The 20,853-nt window shown below is 35.6% G+C and overlaps 1 protein-coding gene across 1 annotated transcript in view; it reads left to right on the top strand.

Annotated features, from left to right (window-relative positions):
• Positions 1-20,853, top strand: part of LOC116633726 — a 408,304-nt gene that overhangs the window by 86,909 nt on the left and 300,542 nt on the right. Inside the window, exon 3 of the mRNA XM_032406291.1 lies at positions 15,732-15,888. Coding sequence (XP_032262182.1) covers positions 15,732-15,888 — 157 coding nt within the window. The remainder of the gene's footprint in view (positions 1-15,731; positions 15,889-20,853) is intronic.

Raw genomic sequence — 20,853 nt, 5'->3', positions numbered from 1 at the left:
TTATATATATATATATATATATATATATATATATATATATATATACCACATCTTCTTTATCCATTCATCTGTCGATGGACATCTTGGCTCTTTCCATAGTTTGGCTATTGTGGACATTGCTGCTATAAACATTGGGGTGCACGTACCCCTTCAGATCACTACATTTGTATCTTTGGGGTAAATACCCAGTAGTGCAATTGCTGGGTCATAGGGTAGCTCTATTTTCAACTTTTTGAGGAACATCCATACTGTTTTCCAGAGTGGCTGCACCAGTTTGCACTCCCACCAACAGTGTAAGAGGGTTCCCCTTTCTCTGCATCCCTGCCAACATCTGTCGTTTCCTGACTTGTTAACTTTAGCCATTCTGACTGGTGTGAGGTGGTATCTCATTGAGGTTTTGATTTGGATTTCCCTGATGCCGAGTGATGTTGAATGCTTTTTCATGTGTCTGCTGGCCATTTGGATGTCTTCTTTGGAAAAATGTCTGTTCACATCTTCTGCCCATTTCTTGATTGGATCATTTGTTCTTTGGGTGTTGAGTTGGATAAGTTCTTTATAGATTTTGGATACTAGCCCTTTATCTGATATGTCATTTGCAAATATCTTCTCCTATTCTGTCGGTTGTCTTTTGGTTTTGTTGACTGTTTCTTTTGCTGTGCAAAAGCTTTTTATCTCGATGAAGTCCCAATAGTTCATTTTTGCCCTTGCTTCCCTTGCCTTTGGTGATGTTTCTAGGACTAAGTTGATGTGGCTGAAGTCTAAGAGGTTGCTGCCTCTGTTCTCCTTTAGGATTTTGATGGAGTCCTTTCTCACATTGAGGTCTTTCAACCACTTTGAGTCTATTTTTGTGTGTGGTGTAAGGAAATGGTCCAGTTTCATTCTTCTGCATGTGGCTATCCAATTTTCCCAACACCATTTGTTGAAGAGATTGTCTTTTTTCCATTGGACATTCTTTCCTGCTTTGTCAAAGATTAGTCGACCATAGAGTTGAGGGTCCATTTCTGGGCTCTCTATTCTGTTCCATTGATCTATGTGTCTATTTTTGTGCCAGTACCATACTGTCTTGATGATGACAGCTTTGTAATAGAGCTTGAAGTCCGGAATTGTGATGCCATCAGCTTTGCTTTTCTTTTTCAACATTCCTCTGGCTATTCGGGGTCTTTTCTGGCTCCATACAAATTTTAAGATTATTTGCTCCATTTCTTTGAAAAAAGTGGATGGTATTGTGATAGGGATTGCATTGAATGTGTAGATTGCTCTAGGTAGCATTGACATGTTCACAATATTTGTTCTTCCAATTCATGAGCATGGAACGTTTTTCCATTTCTTTGTGTCTTCTTCAATTTCTTTCATGAGTATTCTATAGTTTTCTGAGTACAGATTCTTTGCCTCTTTGGTTAGATTTATTCCTAGGTATCTTATGGTTTTGGGTGCAATTGTAAATGGGATCGACTCCTTAATTTCTCTTTCTTCTGTCTTGTTGTTGGTGTATAGGAATGCCACTGATTTCTGTGCATTGATTTTGCATCCTGCCACTTTACTGAATTCCTTTATGAGTTCTAGCAGTTTTGGGGTGGAGTCTTTTGGGTTTTCCACATAAAGTATCATCTCCTCTGCAAAGAGTGAGAGTTTGACTTCTTTGCCAATTCTGATGCCTTTTATTTCTTTTTGTTGTCTGATTGCTGTGGCTAGGACTTCTAATACTATGTTGACTAGCAGTGGTGATAGAGGACATCCCTGCCGTGTTCCTGACCTTAGGGGGAAAGCTCTCAGTTATTCCCCATTGAGAATGATATTTGCTGTGGATTTTTCATAGATGGCTTTTGGGATATTGAGGTATGTACCCTCTATCCCTATACTCTGAAGAGTTTTGATCAAGAAAGGATGCTGTACTTTGTCAAATGCTTTTTCTGCATCTATTGAAAGGATCATGTGGTTCTTGTTCTCTCTTTTATTAATGTGTTGTGTCACATTGATTGATTTGCAGATGTTGAACCAACCTTGCAGCCCAGGGATAAATCCCACTTGGTCTTGGTGAATAATCCTTTTAATGTACTGTTGGATCCTATTGGCAAGTATTTTGGTGAGAATTTTTGCATCCATGTTCATCAAGGATATTGGTCTGTAATTCTCCTTTTTGATGGGGTCTTTGTCTGGTTTTGGGATCAAGGTAATGGTGGCCTCATAAAACAAGTTTGGAAGTTTTCCTTCCATTTCTATTTTTTGGAACAGTTTCAGAAGAATAGGTATTAATTCTTCTTTAAGTGTTTGATAGAATTCCCCTGGGAAGCCATCAGGCCCTGGGCTCCATTGCGTTGCGATGCAAAATAGGTCTTTTTTTTCTCTTTGAGAGAGAATGAGAGGGAGAGCGCACATGCACGCACAAGCGGGGTCGGGGGAGGGACAGAAGGAGAAGGAGAGGGAAAGAGAATCATAAGTGGACTCCATGCCCAGTGTACAGCCTGATGTGGGGCTTGATCTCACGACCCTGAGATCATGACCTGAGCCGAAATCAAGAATCAGATGCTTAACCAACTGAGCCACCCAGGTGCTCCAAAATAGGTCATTTCTGACAGAGTTGAAAAGGATTCCCTTGCTGTGTGGATCCCATAGCTGATGATTAATATTACACCTCCATAACCAGAGGGGGTTTATTGTAAATGATCTTTTTTTTTTTAAAGAGTTTATTTATTTATTTGAGAGAGAGAGAATGAGAGAGAGAGCACATGAGAGGGGGGAGGGTCAGAGGGAGAAGCAGACTCCCTGCCAAGCAAGGAGCCCGATGCGGGACTCAATCCAGGGACTCCAGGATCATGACCTGAGCCGAAGGCAGTCGCTTAACCAACTGAGCCACCAAGGCACCCTGTAAATGATCTTGATTATGGTCTACACTAAACAAAGTTTGGAAGTATGACGATGCTTGAGATTTGCCATTTTTCTCCTTATCTTTCCACTTTCCTCCCTCATTTCCTTTTGTGTGTGTTTGCATCTCTTAAAAGTCCTTTCATCTCAAGCTCCCCAATGTATATGAAATTTGTCCACCTCCCTCCATCTCTACTGTCTCTATTAAATTCTGTCATTTCAGGCTGAATGGTAATATCTTCACTGGTGTTCCTGCTACTGCTCATGTTCCTCTATAATCCATTTTTCACATAACATGCAAAGGATGTTTTAGAAATAGAAATATGATCATAATATTGCTTCCTGCTTAAAAACATTTGGTGTCTGCCTGAAATTCCTAATATGTCTAATCTTCATGGTCTTCCTGCAAGCATATCCAACCACATTTATTTACTAGATCAGTAGCTTTTGTGTTTTTTTGATCACAGTAAGAAATGAATTTTGCATCATCATTCAGTACATGTGCAGACACATAAATACACATACATATGTCCCTAAAACAAAGTTTCACAAAATATACTTACCTTTCTACACACACATATATTGTGTGTGTGTGAATATTTAATATTTATTTCTACTCACTATGCATGACCAGGAAATGTTTGTTCTATTTGTATATTGCTTTATTTCCAGTATCTAGAATAATGCCCAGTACAGAATAGGTACTCAGGATAAATTTGTTGAGTGAATACATATTAATCTTTGAACTTTATCAAGAAATTATTATCTCCAAAATACTACTCAATAATGCTGATTTGCCTTATAAGTTCCGATATTTAGACATAATAATTACTAAACAGAATTTATCAAGGGAAACCATACAATTGAATTTCTTTCTTTCTTTGATATATTTATGAATCAAGAATATTTGTTTTCAACTTTGGATTTTGCTTTGGTGAAGATTTTTGTCAAAGTGTATCTTAGCAAGCTCATTGTTAATTGTCCTTGGAATTTGTGTTACAAAGTCTATTAGTTGCTTTTATTCTTTCTATTACACTTCTAAAGAACTTCATTTGAAGTTACATTTAACATATAAAGAACCCTTTCCCCAGTTTTTAATATTATATTTTAATTAGCTATAAGCTAGAGCAGTGTCTATAAAAGCATGTTATAGGAAAGTTTCTCTCTGTATCCTGCAATTAAATAGCTCTCTCTAGGAAAAGTAAAGCCCAGAAAATATTTCTCTTCCCTGAATGTTGTCATTTTACTTGTTAACTACAAGTAATTTATGCCTGTGACAATTTTCCTTTAAAATCTGTAACAGTAGTTATTTCAGGGGCAGAGGTTCACGTATTAGACATTTTAATGTATTCTCTAAGATATAGGGAAACAAGCTACATTTAAAAAATATTTATGTATTGCTTTGTTTAAAATAGAACATCACATTTCTTCTGCCTCTGGGCAAAGATATATTTTCATTTATTAGACAAGATTCATCATTGTAAAATCTATTAAGCAGTAACTGAGAGCCTAAAAGCTTTGGTGTTAATGGAGGATGTTTGGAAATCTGAAGAAATGGGAGTCTGAGCTGGACAGGTAGGATTCATTAAATTTAAGGACATTGTGGAGTAGTCTTTAAGGTAGATTCATCATGATGGTTGATAAAGCCATCTAGTATTTGTAATAGGAATGCGATTGCATACATACTGTTTTTCCTAGGATATTTGAGCTGGCTATTGAGCCTTTTAGCTTTCAGTGTTGGATATAATTTATATTAGCCTCTAGCACTAAAATGAAATTGTTTCACCATTAACTATTTGGTGGCTCTTCTACAGTCCAGCTTGGACCAGGACTTGAATGCAGGCAGAAGTGCATCACTCTAATCTTCAGAGATACCCAGATATATCCGGTGTGGAGACTCGTTTCCTAAAGTCATGTATTACTTGTGTTCTTGAGGTTAACTGTGGTTATTGTCTTTTCTAAAATCACTTTTAAAAAATAGGGATATTTCTCAGTGTTTTTTATAATTAAAGAAAAAACAGAGAGGCAAACAGCCTCAAAAATCTATAGCAGCTAAGGTCCAGTTCTTGCATTTTGCTATTTAACCCTTGAATTCGTATATGATATGTATGACATGTCCTTCTTACAGTCATTTGTTAGTTAGGAATTGACTGCATTGCAAACTTTAAAATAATTATGAAAATTTGAAGGAATTCTTGAAAAATTTATTTTTAAAAAAGTTCTCAATATAGATTGAAAGAATTTATCTCATGCTTTTCTACATTTTACCCAACCTTTACACTTCTATTTCACAATTATGGTTTTCATTTTTATTTCTCTGGAAGGTATAGAGATGATAAATTTTTTTTCAGTCACATTCCTTATGTTTGTTACCCTCCCCTGGGTTTGTTAGGGTTCTCCTTGGAGCCATTTAGAAGTCTTGGCCACTTAGTGTCAGGAGATGAGCTTGTGTCAAGTTTCGAGAAAGAGCAAGGCAACTCATAATCTTAATAAAAAAGGATTCAAAAGTTCAACTATTGCTATTTGAAGGCATGCTACGCTTTATCTCTGCAGTCTGTAGCTTCAGTGAGTCATGTTGGGAAGTATTTGGCAGATCCATATTTCTATTATGTTTACCACTGTACCTTCTTGTCTTGGAATTTCCCCCTTTTATTCCTCTCCATTCATATTGGCACTTCCATAAAACATAATCCTGCTTACCATATGGCCTCTGTAAATACAGTGGTGAGTGTTAATCATCAGTGACCATCTTACCTAATTGATATTTTTCCCTTGATTTTGTAATTGGGATTGGGAGCCAGCTCAGTTTTTCTGAGTGCCTGGATTGGGATGTGCAAAATTCAGGAGCTGTCAAAAGCTGTAGTTTTCTATAGCTGAATTGGGGACAGAAAAAGTCTGTAGCAAAGAATAACAGAACAGATGAGTAGGATGGAAAAGAAATGAAGAATATTCACAGTTCAGAAAGAGAGAACGAGTTCCTGGTTGTGCTGTGGATAATCTAGCAAATAAGGTTCAGTCTTAAATCCAGCAATAGCAGCTGTGGTTTCCTGTTGGTAATGACTCTGATTTTGTCAGTTTATTAATCTTGGTGGCTAACCCATTATGTCTGTGATGATGTGGTTTTGGGGCTAGCTGGAAACTAGTGGAAGCTACTGGAAACTTCCCAATGTTCGAGGCAGCTACCTATTGTAGAAGGAGCAATGGTTTCGCCCATGGCCTAGTCCTGAACTGTGGCTTTAGGAGTTCTCCCTGAAAATTCAAAATAAAGTGTTTTTTTCCCCCCTCCTGGTGATTCTGTAAGCCATTTAACACCCAACAATAAATCATTTGGGGTTTAAAATGTAGGGTGCAGATTCTTTTCTCTGTAACTGATACATAACAAATACAATAAGTAAAGCATTTAGAACATTGGTCATTGCATAGTAAGCACTCAGAACGTGTCAGCTGGTATTATAAATGTATTCGTTCATATGTGCCTGAGAATCACTGGTAACAAACAGACCGAAGCCATCACCTCATGGAACTTACATGCTAGTGGAATGAGACAGACAATAAACAATAAACAGGAAAAAAGTAAGCACATTTTATATCATGTTAGGAGGTAATAAGAGCTAAGAAAAAAGAATTGGAGAGGATATTTGTAGCATTAAATAGGGTGATCAAGGTAGGTGACATCTGAGCAGACTTGAAAGAAGTTTGTATTTTTTAATACTGTTTTACCATATAAAATTAAAGATGAAACATTTCTTTTTAATATTTTACTTATAACTAATGAACCTACAAAACACTTAAAGAAAAATCCCACTTGCTAACATCTTTGTCAAGTGCCATCATTCATCCTCTTCAGATGGTAACTGATATATAGGCTACACTACAAGTCTCCCCAAATTGACCTGCACAGATTATCATGTGATAGGCTCTTCCTTTCTTATATCTCATCTAGATCCAGAGTGATTGAAGATTTGGTTGAAACTGAACAGGGAATTACTTATAGACCATTAGGTTAGAGTTGTAGAAGTAACACTTTACATTTTGGTGAGTATAACAAGAACAAAAGAAGAGAATTTTCCATAGCATAAGGGTTTAACACAATTATGAGTTGTAAGGAACCTCAGAAATCAAATTTCAACATTCTTCAAAATGCGTAAATCTCTTCTATAACAAGATGGATCATTTTAATTTGCAAAAATGTCCTAAACTGAACAAATGTCTCATTGGTGATGTACAAGGGCCTATGACCGTGGAGTTTTTGCCTTTTTTGTTCTCTTTATTTGTTTAGCTTCAGTTTGTACTGGATATTTTGCCTGCTGTCACACATCACATTATTGACCAATATGGAACTTGAAGTGCAGGAAAAACTGTATCATTCATGCTTACCCTATGATGCTTTTCTGTACCCTTGCTGTTTTGTTTTTCAAATTCTAATAGCTGAATTTTACAATTATTCCTGTTAAATTTAACTTTCTTAGATTTGAATCATTGTTCTGAGTATTGAATCTAATCCCTGACTCTGTCACCAAATATGTGATTTTTGTGTCTCCCTCATACCTCTTTGAGCTCTCCTCCATTCCTATTTAAGAGGAATAATGAATCCTTAAGTGCATCAAGATAGAAGATGAAGTCTGGCAGTATGCTACTAGAAACATCTCATTGACTGTCCATTGGCCCCACACTCGTAGGAATGGCCATCCAGCCATTGACACATTTGTTGGTGTAAAACACAGTATGCCCCAAGAATTAATGAACAGCTATGTGCTTTACCTGTGTGCATTCTCTGTAGCTTTTTGTTTTTTGTTTGGTCTTAAGGGAGAAGCTTGAGAAGCTATTATTAGAATTACATAAGCTAAGTTAGTAAAACGCCTGGCATATAGTAAGTATTTTAGGAGTTCAAGGTCTCATCATTGCTCTGTCTTCCTAACTGTATTCTTATTAAGCTGACGCTGCCTAATCTTGTCTACAAGAATATAATAGATTAAATATCTTCCTGAAATTTAGATCACAATGACTATAGTCTTTTCCTGTCAAACTGTAAGTTTTTGAAGTCAGGATTTTAATGTGACCATCCTTCTGTGCTTGACATGGAACCTAATGCTGATACACAGGGGCAGTGGATCAGGATGCTCTAAGGATAGACCTTGTCTCTGAAGGTAGACAGCTGAGTTGAAATTCTGTTTCTATTCCTCTGCACAAGTCACTGGACTTTGCTCAGCTTGAATTTCCATTCCAGCAAATGGGCTTAGTAATAGTTTCCTACTTCAGAGACATGAGCACAATGCCTGCCATATAGTCAGAATTGCTTTCAATTTTTCATACTATGACATATTGGAGAATAATCACTATGAAGTGAATGAATGAATTTCCCTTCTTGAATAACATAAAATCTAAGATGATATAATAGTTTTATCCTAAAATTCATGTTTCTTTTATTCCACCAGCTAAAGTGTGATCAAAATGTGCTGTCACAGGTCCAGTTGTTTTCATTAAATTCTCAGGGTAGGAAAACAGCAAAGTTAACAGATCTGCTTCTTCATCTTGACTTTGTGTCTTCCTCATTTCACAGCTCAGATACAAAGGTAAGGGTAGAATTGTAAATTTTTTATTTCATACTTTTTTAATCTTCGAGATTTTCAAAGTTATAGTATGAGGAAAAGATTTAAAATACATGTTCTTTTTTCTTTCTAAACTTTTACTACTTTCTCATCATATACTAGTTGATTATCAACTGAAAAAGAATTATAAGACATCTAATTTCAGAGCCTTATGTATTTTGTTTTATTATTTTTTTATTTTTCTTGAGAAATTAATCATAAATGATTAACCATACAATGAAAATAAATCTCCTTCTTGATATAGACCTTTTCCCCAGCAAAATAAAATAAAAATTCATTAGTACCAGAAAAAATGTAGTAGGAACTCAGTATGTCAATCTAAAATGCTTGGCCACACAATGTCAGATATACATACTGGGGTTTGGATCAAGTTCCTGCAAATATATTTAATGTGCCTACAAACATAATTAAGAACCCCTTTAGATGATGCTCTATTCCTGCATAAAGCACTTTGTATCCTGAGTATTTTTTATTCTAAACTTATAGAAGAGTAACTCATTTTGTTTGTTTTTAAATAGAACTCAAGCAAATAGATTTTCTTGATTCTTACAGAGCCCAAAATAAAGAAAGCAGGAATCAGGTTGAAGAGAAGTTGGCTGAAATACATTTATCAGTTTAATTGAAGGGAAGCTACAATCAGATTGCTCAGCAAAATGGTTTTGGCACAACAAACCACAACAGATATCTCATTTTAGATACTATCTTTGAAAATTTTTTCTCCAAAAGTCTAGAGAATTAACTCATCCTGTACTTATGTTTTGATGAGTAAGTTACAGGAAATATATTTATTAGTTAGAAATACAAACTGGGAGTCTCCTTGCTAGATTTACTGGTTATAACAAAAAAAGGCCTTCAGAAGGTGTTATCCTCCTAAAACAATAGGAAAGAGGGAAAAGTGAGGACTGTATGGTACTCAAGTAAAAGTTGAACTCATTCGTTGAAATTTTGATTTGAAAGTCAAAGCAAAACCTTCCCAACCATTCAGTAAATATTGTTATGGCCAATTTTTTCTGACTTTTTTATTTTCTATCTTAACCAGAAGGGTTTTTAATTTTGATCTAAACAAAACTTAGTATATAAAGTGAATTTAGACAAAATTTATAAAAGTTTGCATATTTTCCACAACTTCGTATTTCTTCTTTTATCTATAATTTTAAATAAATTTAACTAAATACATCTCATTCCTTCAATTATTTATTAACAAATATTTATTAAGCATCCAAATATACCAGGCACTGTTCTAGGCAGTGGGCATATAAAAAAAAGAAGACTCTTTGACCTCATAGAGCAACGGGGAGTAAGAACATTGACCTCCACAGGTAAAAGTAAAACCTATAACCAATTAGATGCTGATAAGTGCTTTGGAGAATAAAGAAGACAGAAAAGGGAAAAGGGAATGGGGATAAAGAGCTGTTTCAAACAGGATGGTTTGGAAAGACCTGAATAAAAAGATGAGATGAGAGAGTCACACAAACACTTAGAAGGAAGGCTTTGCAGGTGCAGGGAGTAGCAAGGCCAGGTACGGGACACCCACGGGTGCTCGGCAAGTTTAAGTAACAGCAGGGAGGCCAGCATGGTGGCAGGAAAAAGCTGCTGGAAATGGGCTCAAAGCAATAGGCAAGGTCTAGTCGTGGGGGACCCGGTAGGCCATTGTCAACACATTGGCTTTTATTCTGAGGGTTTTGAGGAGTAACATTATCTAACTTGTATTTTAGAATTATTCTGGCAGTTGTATTCAATATGGACTATGGCAGCAGAGGTGAGGGTAAAATTAGTTTTTTATATAAATTATATAAATATAAATATATATTTATATATATAGTTGATCCTCATTATTTGCAGGTTTCCTATTTGTGAATTTGCCTACTTCGTAAAATTTATTTGTAAGCCCCAGTCATCCACAGACATGTACATGTTCAGAATGGCAAATAATTTGAGATGTACGCTGTGTACGTTCCCAATTGAGATCAAACAAGAGAACTCTCTCTCTGCTCCCCTGTTTCAGCTCTCAGACAGTAAACTAGTGTCCTTTCTGTGGTCTATTTGGTGCCACGTTGTTTGCATTTTTGAGCTTGTTGTTAGTGATTTTATTGTTTAAAATTGGTCCCATGCATAGTGCTAAAGTACTGCCCAGTGTTACTGAGTGCAAGAAGGCTATGATGTGCCTTATAGAAGAAATCTATGTGTTAGATCAGCTCCGTTCAGGTATGAGTTATAGCGCTCTTGGTTGTGAGTTAAATGTTAAGGAATCAACAGTACGAAGCATCCAGAAAAAGGAGAAGGATGTTTGCCAATCTGTATGTGAAACAGCTCTGGAAAGTGCTAAAGTAATATCTATAGGGAATGATGAAGCTATGGAAAAGATGAGAAGTCAATTTGTGGGTTAATGAGATGACAGCAATAAAAAAGGCATGGTAGACAGGATTGTTGTGAGGCGAAAGGCCATAGAAATTTACAGTCATGTTACCCAGGGTCAGGAAAATGTTAAACCCTTCTCAGCTAGTGCTAGCTGGTTCACACATTTCAAAAGGAAATGTGGTATAAAAAATCTTAAACTTGCAGGCAAAGCAAGTTCTGCAGATCAGGAGGCTTAGGAATTTTTAAAAATACCTGCTACAAGTTATAAAGGAAAAGGATTACATGGAAGAAGAATAGCTTCTTGATACTGCTGAGACTGGTTTGTTTTACAATGACATTGGCAAACAAACCTATATTATGCAAAAGTCCTCCAAAGCCTCTGGCTTTAAGTCATTCAAGGACCATGTAATTGTGCTTTTTTTTAGAGATTTTATTTATTTATTTGAGAGAGAGAGAAATAGAGCATGCACAAACAAGTGGGGGTGGGGGCGGGGGGCAGAGGGAGGGGGAGAAGCAGGCTCCCCACTGAGCAGGGACCCTGATGAAGGGCTTGATCCCAGAACCTCGGGATCATGACCTGAGCTGAAGGCAGACACTTAACCGACTGAGCCACCCAGGAACCCCTGTAAGAAATATATGTTAAATAAAGTGTCTTTATAGAAATACACATGAAACAAGGGTATGTATTGATGGATTGACTAAAATGTGACCAGAGGCATGCAGGAATATAACCCTGCATTTCCCCTAGGAGCAATGGTTTCGTATATGCTAATTTAGTGTTTATAGCATCTTTTTAGTACGTAACTATCACCAGTAATGAAATCATCTGTGTATGTGTATTTTATTTTATTCTTTTTATTTTTCTTTTTTCTTTTTTTATTAGTATATATAAAATATACATATCTGTGTATGTGTATTTTATGTGTGTTTGTGTGTGTACATGTGCACGCATGTTACAGACTGAATTGTTTCCCCTCAAAATGCATATGTTGATAACCCCCAAACATCTGAATGTGACTATATTTAGAGATAGAACCTTAAAAGAGATAATTAAATTAAATTGAGGCCATTAGAATGTGCCGTAATCCAATCTGACTGGTGTCCGTAGAACAGAAGATTAGGATGCACAGAAAAGACACCAGAGAGATATGTGCCCAGAAGAATGACCACGTGTGAAGGGGCAACAAGAGGCTGGCCATCTGCAAACTGAAGGGGGGGTTCTCAGAAGAGCCCAACCCTGCCAGCACTTTGATCTTAGACTTCCAGCTTCCAGAATGGTGAGAAAATCAGTCTCTGTCATTTAAGCCATCCAGTCTGTCATATTTTGTTATGGTAGTCCTAGCAGACTAATACAATGGATAGCAGGCAATTTGTGTTAAGTAGCTTGGGACAGGCATGTGTTCTATGGTGGTAGCTTGGACTCTATAGGACATGGTTGAATTGGGGGTTGATTTCGAAGGCAGAGCTGAGACAAAAAATGCTGGAGAATTGGGTATTGCTTTAAAGAGAGAGATAAAAGTTTGCATTCATGGGTAAATGTTCCCCTATTTCGTTCTCTCTTACTACTCAAGTGTTGTACAATTTTTAAGAAAAAATTCTTATGGTATGAGGGAAAGGATACGATCCTATATCATTGAAACATATCCAGTGAGATCAGCAAAAACATGACGACAGTTAGGAAATATGATAGTGTTGTTTGTGATAATGCAGAATGTGAATGTTCAGGGTTCAATTTTTAAAAATTTGATTGGGAAAACTTAGTTGGAAGGGTTTAAAATATCTAAAAAGAGAAATAATTTCTTATTCATTAATATTTTTTCCATGTGTTCTATTAAGAAGAAATGAAACTAAATTGTTCAAATTATAATTAAATTCAGGTGAGTGAGTACAGTATGGGTTTTAAAACTTAGTGGCATACTTACTGTATCTATGACTAAAATTACCTGAAAACAAATTGATTTTTGGATATTATTTCTGTTTTAGGGAACAAAAGCATCCAGAATAAATATGCCAAGATTCTTTTTGCATTATGAATAAAAACATATTGTTTTAAGTTTAAAATAATCAGTGATAATTACATAATTTAGAAAATGTACTTTGAGAAGTAATTTCTGCCCATTGTAGTTCTTTAATTAGTGTTCAATTTCATTATTTGGATTTGCATTTTGAAGTAATATATTGTTTGTTAGTATATTGGGGTGATTTTTAGGAGAAAGACATTTTCATCTATTTGTTCAATTCATACTTTTGGAGGGGAGAGGGGCAGAGGGAGACTCCCAAGCAGGCTCCACACCCAGCAAAGAACCTGTGGCTCAATTCCATGACCCTGAGATCTTGACCTGAGCCGAAATCAAGAGTCAGGCACTTAACTGACTGAGCCACCCAGGCACCCTGATAGTTTTTTTTAAATGCAATCTACTTGTTTCACTTTAACAAGTTTAACTTTGCTTTTGTTCTGTTACCTCCAATAATCCTATGACTCCTTTTTATATTAAGAGGGTTGTGTATCTACTAAGATACTTTTCATAATAATTGCCACCATTGTAAAGCTGTGTTTTTTTTCTCCATGGTCATATATGTTTTTTATTTATTTCATCATATTTCATTTATCTCATAGTGAAGGGGAAAAATCTATTGGAATTAACTAAGTCTTTAACTCCAGAGTTACCTTGACTAACTAAATGGAACAGTTTTAGCTGCACGATGGTTGGTTCCTAATAGATTCTTCTTTTGCAATTATCTTTATCAGAATTTACCAAGTACTGGGGCGCCTGGGTGGCTCAGTCGGTTAAGCATCTGCCTTCGGCTTAGGTCATGATCCCAGGGTCCTGGGATGGAGCCCTGCGCAGGGAGCCCGCTTCTCCCTCTCTCTCTGCAGCTTCCCCTGCTTGTGTTCTCTGTCTCTCTGGTTGTCAGATAAATAAATAAAATCTCAAAAAAAAAAGTTATCAAGTACCTTCTAGACCTCAGCTGTCAAAACTGAAAACAAGAAATACTGAGGGAAGAAAACAAAGAACCAAGGGAGTGTAAACCAATTCCAGTCCCTTTCTTAACTTACCCTCTAAAAGAAACTAAATTATACCTTCAGATCACTCTGCAATACCCATTAAGAAGAAAAATTTACCAGCCATTTTGGTCTTAGCCTTTCAGCATCAAGCTCTGGACATGGTCTCTCAGTAAGCTGGAAAATATTAGAAGAATGTGAGAATAAAGTCAACAGATGAAAGGATGCCCGTTTATTCATTTAAAAGGAACTTACCACAATAGAATTACCAGCTTTTATAAGCTGTGGGATGGGAGAAAAGAGCAGAGGGGAAGCAGGAGTGGTCATTCCTGTCCTGGGAGATTCAAGACTTGAGTCAGCACCCAGACCCTGACTATTTGTGAGATGAGAAGCAGTTCAAGAAAGTGTCCATGACTTATTCAGAGAGGGAAGGAACTGCTGGGAAAGGACCTTCCTCTAGTCTTAGATCAAAAATTTTCAGGAGAGTGATGGTGTTTTCCCAGCAAGTTCCAAATCCTGCAATATATTTGATACTCAATGAAATCGATTAAAATGTCTTATTCATGTTATTTTGAGAAACAAATGCTGTTTAACTCCATGTAGCTTCATGTTATTTGTAATAAATACATTTAAAACATTTTAGCTTTTTATCTGAATTTGGACATTACCTGCTTTCTACCTTTAGAGCTAGCTTGATTGACTGCTTGTTCTTGTTCTGCTGCTGCAGATTATCCCTCATCCTACCCTAGAAGTCACTTGTTCTGAAAGTTAGGCTCATCATCTATTGAGTTACCATTCACTTATTTTCTAAGGCTTATAACGTTTGATTTACTACACTTGCAAATTACTTTCATATATATTATTTTATTTGAGCCTGACTGACATTATCTTGTAAAAAAGATAGGCAACTATTATCTTCAAAATATAGATGAGGACACTGAGGTTCAAAGAGAATCTGTTATTTGCCTTTGGGCACACTGCTGAAAAGAATGGGGTGGGTGGAGTTAGAACTTGACTGGTTCCTTTGACTTCCAAGACATTCACTCTTTCCATTAACATCATATTACCTTTGAAGGTAGTTTGTTTTTTTTTTTTAAAGATTTTATTTATTTATTTGACAGAGAGAGAGATAGCGAGAGCAGGAACACAAGCAGGGGGAGTGGGAGAGGGAGAAGCAGGCTTCCCGCCGAGCAGGGAGCCCGATGTGGGACTCGATCCCAGGACCCTGGGATCATGACCTGAGCCGAAGGCAGACGCTTAACGACTGAGCCACCCAGGCGCCCCACCTTTGAAGGTAGTTGAAGCTTGGATATTCCACAATAGGGAATTCTCTCAAGATAATTAATCTTGACTATGGCCGTGAATATCATAATTCTTAATAAATGATACTAAGAACATTAAAGTAGGCATATGCGAAAGTCCTTTATGAATGATGTCTCTATAAACAGATCATAAAATGTTATTTAGCTTTAGCAAAATAACACTAAGGTAATTATATATAATTTAGAAAAATTTGATGTACTCAAAATTTGGGGGGATTAGCATTTCTTTTTTTTCTTATAAAGTATAATTTTAGCTTTTATCAAAATAATAAATTGTAATTGCACGTATTTTTAAAAACATATAATTTTACAAAGCTTATATATTAAGTAGAATATTGATTTCAGTGCTTTAACAGAGACCAAATGGGCAATGGCTTAAATAAGACAGACGCTTTATGTCTCTCCAGTAAAAGTCCAAGATGACAATCTATTGTGGCTGTGGGGTTGGGGGCAGGGGAGGGGGCTGCAGAAAGGGGATAGACAGAGACACTCTGCCCATTGAAGTCATTCAGAGTCCCAAGTTTCTTTTATGTTTCTACTTTACCATGCCCTTGAATGTTTCTCTTGTCTGCATAGACAAAACTGGCTTACTTCTACACTGGCATAAGGAGAAGAGGAAGAAGTTGAAGACAAATGGCTTCCTTTCAAGGCTGCGTACTTTTCTGCTCACATTTTGCACCGCTTCTGTTCACATCCAGGAGGATTTTCTTATTTACATGATTTCTCCTAGCAGGTATACATTCAGTTAAATATTTAGGGGTTCTGTTACTAAAAGAGCAGAATGAGAGAATGGATATTGGTTGACAAATACCATTCTCTCATAGCCTGATCACCCATATACCCATGAGCCATGGTTTTGTTTGTTTGTTTGTTTTTGTATTTGGTATATTTAAAATACATTTTTTCTACCCCACATGAGATGATACAAAGTCTTTTTTTAATTACTTGATCAAGCTCAAAGGGGGTTTAATTCTCTTCATTGGGTGAGATAAAGCAAATCGTGATCCAGAAGGTCATAAACTAAAGGAAGAGTTATTAATTACCTTTCCTCACTCTACATACAATTATACAGTGGGACAGAATATACAATAAAACTTCCTTTTTTCAGAAAATCCATGACTATATAATGTCACTAGTTCATTAGAATTATCAAATCCTGCTAAGCAAGAATTGCTAGATCTTTCTAAATTGATCATTACTATTTTGCTTTCTGGAGGTAACTGTTTTTTTCTATTGTCCTTCATGGCTCCTAGAATTTTCCGTCTGAGAAGTTTTTTGTTTGTTTTTATCCATTATCCCTCATGGCCATATCTTAAGTGAGTGTTGGAATGTAAGCCCTCCTTTGGAAAAATACAGATTTCACAGTCCATTTCCTATTAGCATAGATCTGGAGACCTTGAGGTTGCTTTGACAGTTGAAAAGTCACAGCCTTTTTAAAATCTCCCTTGTGGTTTCTTTGAAAAGACAATTTACATAAAAATGTAGTAGTCTCAGTCAAATCCATGTTCAAGTAAGCACAAGCAGAAATTTTATCTCCCTGTAGATTTTAAGCCTGTAATCTCCCGTTCATTCACTGTTCCTGTGTGGGCCCCAACCCACAGCTGACATTATAGCTATCAGAAAAAGGAAGGTAAATTACAAAAATAATACTTGTAAAGGTATAATAGAACAATAAGGACTAGATATCAGAAAGGGTAGAGCCATTCTGAAATGATCTGAAGATCACCAGGTGCTTTTAATTCCCTAAGGTACTGGCCAATTCTGAATGAGGGCAGAGAATCAGCTCAGTCCAAGCAGAGGGCTACTACTAGGAAAAAAGAAACCAACAAAGCTTTCAGTTATCTTGGAAAGCTAGAGTGATAAACTGTAAACTTGAGAGAACTCCAACACATGGCTGAGTTCTGGAACCACTCAAGAGGTTGAGGAACTAAGTCAAAAAAGGCAGAGTGAAATTTCCTGCAGACTTGTGGAGATTAAGAAAACAAAATCACCAAAGAGAGACGGTAATTTACTCAAACACACAGTTAATCTCTCCCTGAGTAGAAGTGCCAGGATTTGAAGGTCAAGTGGCTGAAGAACTGACCTTGAAACCTGTAATGGCAGAGCTTGATCTCCCAAGTCTTTCAGGGATGAAGAAATGATATTTGCCAGACTTTCTGTCAAAAACCTGGGGAGGCCATGCCTTAGGAGCAGGAGTTAACCAACAGGTAAACTGAGTCTTACCAAAACTTCAACCCAACCCTGAAAGATTTCAATCCCTAATTGGTTGATGTCACCAGTCCCTCATTAAATGTGTCTAACAAAGGAAAAGGCCAAACCCTTTCTGATGGAAGGTAACATTATTTGGAACTCTGTGGTTCCTTCATGAATTTTCAACATATCATAAAAATTACTAAACATGTAAAGGGGCAGGAAAATATAAAGAGAAAGAATAGATAATCCAAGTAGATGCACAGATAATTTACATATTGGCAGTAACTTTAATTATAATTAAAATGTTAATGACAACTGAGGAAAAGTAGAAATAAAATGTAAGGATGTAGAATTTCAACACAGAATTGCTATTTATGAAAATATTCAAATGGATATTCTAGAGTTGTAAAATAAAATTAAAATATCAATATCTGATATTAAATATCAATAAATGGTTTTAACAGTAGATTGGAAAAAAATGAAAGGATAGTAAACTAGAAGACAAGTCAACACCCAAAAAAAGCATGGAGAAAAAAAAGGAATATAAAAATGAAATCCAATAAACATGTGAAAGATCAACTTCATGAAAGCCACCTGAAGTTATCTGAAACAACTTTAATAAGGGAGAAAGAACAATCTTTTAAATTGATCTTTCTTGCCCAAAAAACATTGGGATATGACCGACAGAGGCTTGAGGGCCCCTTCTTTTCTCCTGTTGTTTGTGATGTAAAAGCTGGTTAGCTTTTCCAAAGTAAGTGAGGCCCAAGTTGAATTATCTTCCATCAGTATAAATTAGTTAACAGACTAAAAGAGACACATTTTTAGAAAAACTCTATTCTCTTCATCCTCTTCTTTCAAGTGGAGTAACTCTTGCTAAGTTTAGGAATCCAACTTCTTCCCACACAGACATTCAACTAAGTTCTTCTATTTTTTATTTCACCCACTCTCTGTCTTCAGGGTTTGTGGTGTCTCATATTTGGGAGACTTTTATTGGTATATAGTGCATGCTGATTTGCTTTGGCTTTCTTATGCTTTCAGATATTTAGATTTCAGGTTTCTCCTATATGTTTTCTTTCACCACTTGCCCACCTTCTTTTGAAACAGATTCCTTCTTTTATTGAAATCTGCTACTTTCTCCTCTCCAGTCTTTTGTTCTCCTGGGCAATCCTCCTCTCTTTTTAAAAAAACTCTCTTATAGACATTGTAATGGAATTTTTAAAGACAGAGCTGATAAACATGTTCACTATTCCAGGTTTAACCAGGAATTCTGCATTCCTTTAAAACTGAACTGTGAGTCATAATATGGCTGGGGAAAAATTTGTATCAGTGGGAATTGCCATGTATTGTGTATTTAAAATGTGCCAGGAACTTATATCCTTTTAGAATTTGAATAGTTCTATGCCATAGTTGGTATTAGAGGTCCCAGTGTTTAATAACTGAAAATCTTAGAGTTTAAACTATGTCTGATTTGTCATGCTCCCTGATATCATAGAGTGTCACCACACTGTTAAATGCACTGTTGTCAAGGATTCCTGCTTGGGTTTGTAGCCTAGATATACAATGCAATAGCTATATAACCTATTTAATTTTTACTTAATTTTTCTATATCTCACTTTCACGTGTGTAAAATGTTGAGGATAGTAATATCTAATCTCATAGAGTTGTTGAAAGGATTCAATACATTAATGTGTGCAAACGGTTTTGAATAGTGCCTGGCACACAGTGAGTTGGTGCTAATTGTATTATTTTACTCCCCTATCTATCTCAAGGAAGAAAATACATCACTTCCTTATAGATGGTCTTTTAAATCTAGGAAGTGTGACCATTTGTACTCTGATGTCCATTTGTACTTTTCATTTCATGTTGTTTTTCTAGAACTTTCTGAGACTAAAGATTGAACATGGAAGAACTGCTCCTGAGTGAGCTAATGAAAGAGAAACATACTGATCTATTTTAAGGGTGAAATGGACCACATAACCTCTGAAGATAGCTATCATGCTATCATTTTTTTAAATATCCTCTAGATTAATTTCAGTGGTTTTCCATACCATATTCATTCCATTCATTCCTAATTCAAAACCCCTTGTAATATTTGTATTTTCTAAATTTGACTTTATGTCCCTAGAAAATTTTCTCCCCATAACAAAGTTGCTTTAGAACCCTAGTTTTTGAAATGTTGGTGCATAGGTCATGAGAAGCAGTTGTGGGAACTTTAAAACTATCCTGAAACAACCTCCTTGCTTGCTTGGCTTTTATATTTCCAACTAAATCCAAACCACTCCAAGCCTGAGTGCCATCAGCCTTTGGCAAAACCTAGTTTCTTGGTTTCAATCAAAAGTGAATCATTTTTTAAACACTCTAGCAACCAGGATATAAATCCTTTAGTTTATACAGGTGATCTCATGAATATTTTTTTTTACCATTTGTGTATTCGAGAGAAACAAATATTAAGGGCATTGAACATTAAAACTTTTTTCTAATCATTGAAACTGGAGGGAGAAAGAGGTTGCAGATCCATGCTCTGTACATGTGTTCTAAAGTTAAGGAGGAAAAGACATGAGAAAATACTTTATAGGCTTTACTGAAACCAAAGCATTTGAGCACAGTTTAATACATTTGCCAAGTCCCCAATACAGCTGGGTTCTCCCACAGTTCTTTTAATTGGAAGCAGATTTCTGTGCTAATTCTGTAAAGTGAAGAGAGCTCTAACAGTATTTCTTTCCTAAAAGTAGGGCATTATATTTTCAGTGACCACTTCTAATATAACAACTCCTTAGCAAATTTTTTGTTATAATTCAAATAATATCTGACTTACAAATTTCCAATATTTTTCAGTAGAATAATTTATTATCTTGTTATATAGTTATATCAATAGATTTTAATTAATAAATACATAGAAATAACATTTATAATCAAGCTATTTTGTATTATTTATAAATCAATATGTTTTGTATTTAGAAATATAAAAGCAAAATTTATCTAAAGAATTAAAAATACAGAAATGTGTATACTAGGAAGTAAAAGTCCACATTCTGTTTTAGTTCACGCAAAATGAGAGAGAAGTTTGCTTCCCTGGTAAGTTTGCAAGATTTACTAAATTTTTAACATTTGGATATGATAACTTACTTTAGAAAAAAAGACTGATTATGCTGAAATAAAAATTTGTACATATGTATTATTTATTTATACACAGTATACAAATATATATTATATATTTTAAAAATTTATATATATATTCCATTTGAAACTGCTAGTTTCTGAGTCAGCAAATGTGCAATTTAATATTAATATAATGAAGATACATTTCTTCAAAATGTATCTAATACCTACATGCCCACTTTCATGCTTAGTATATTTTATCCTTACTAAAAACTAATAATTTAAAAGAATTTCATTACAAAGTTTCATTAAAATAGTATTAAAATGTTTTTTTTTTTAAGTAACTGTGAGGCATTATTTTAGATTGCCTTATAATGGCCATTAGGTATTAGAAAAAAGGATGTAG

Source organism: Phoca vitulina, unplaced genomic scaffold (assembly GCF_004348235.1).
Source record: "Phoca vitulina isolate PV1807 unplaced genomic scaffold, GSC_HSeal_1.0 scaffold8, whole genome shotgun sequence".
NCBI lineage: Eukaryota > Metazoa > Chordata > Mammalia > Carnivora > Phocidae > Phoca > Phoca vitulina.
This window is presented reverse-complemented; position numbering and strand designations above follow the sequence as displayed.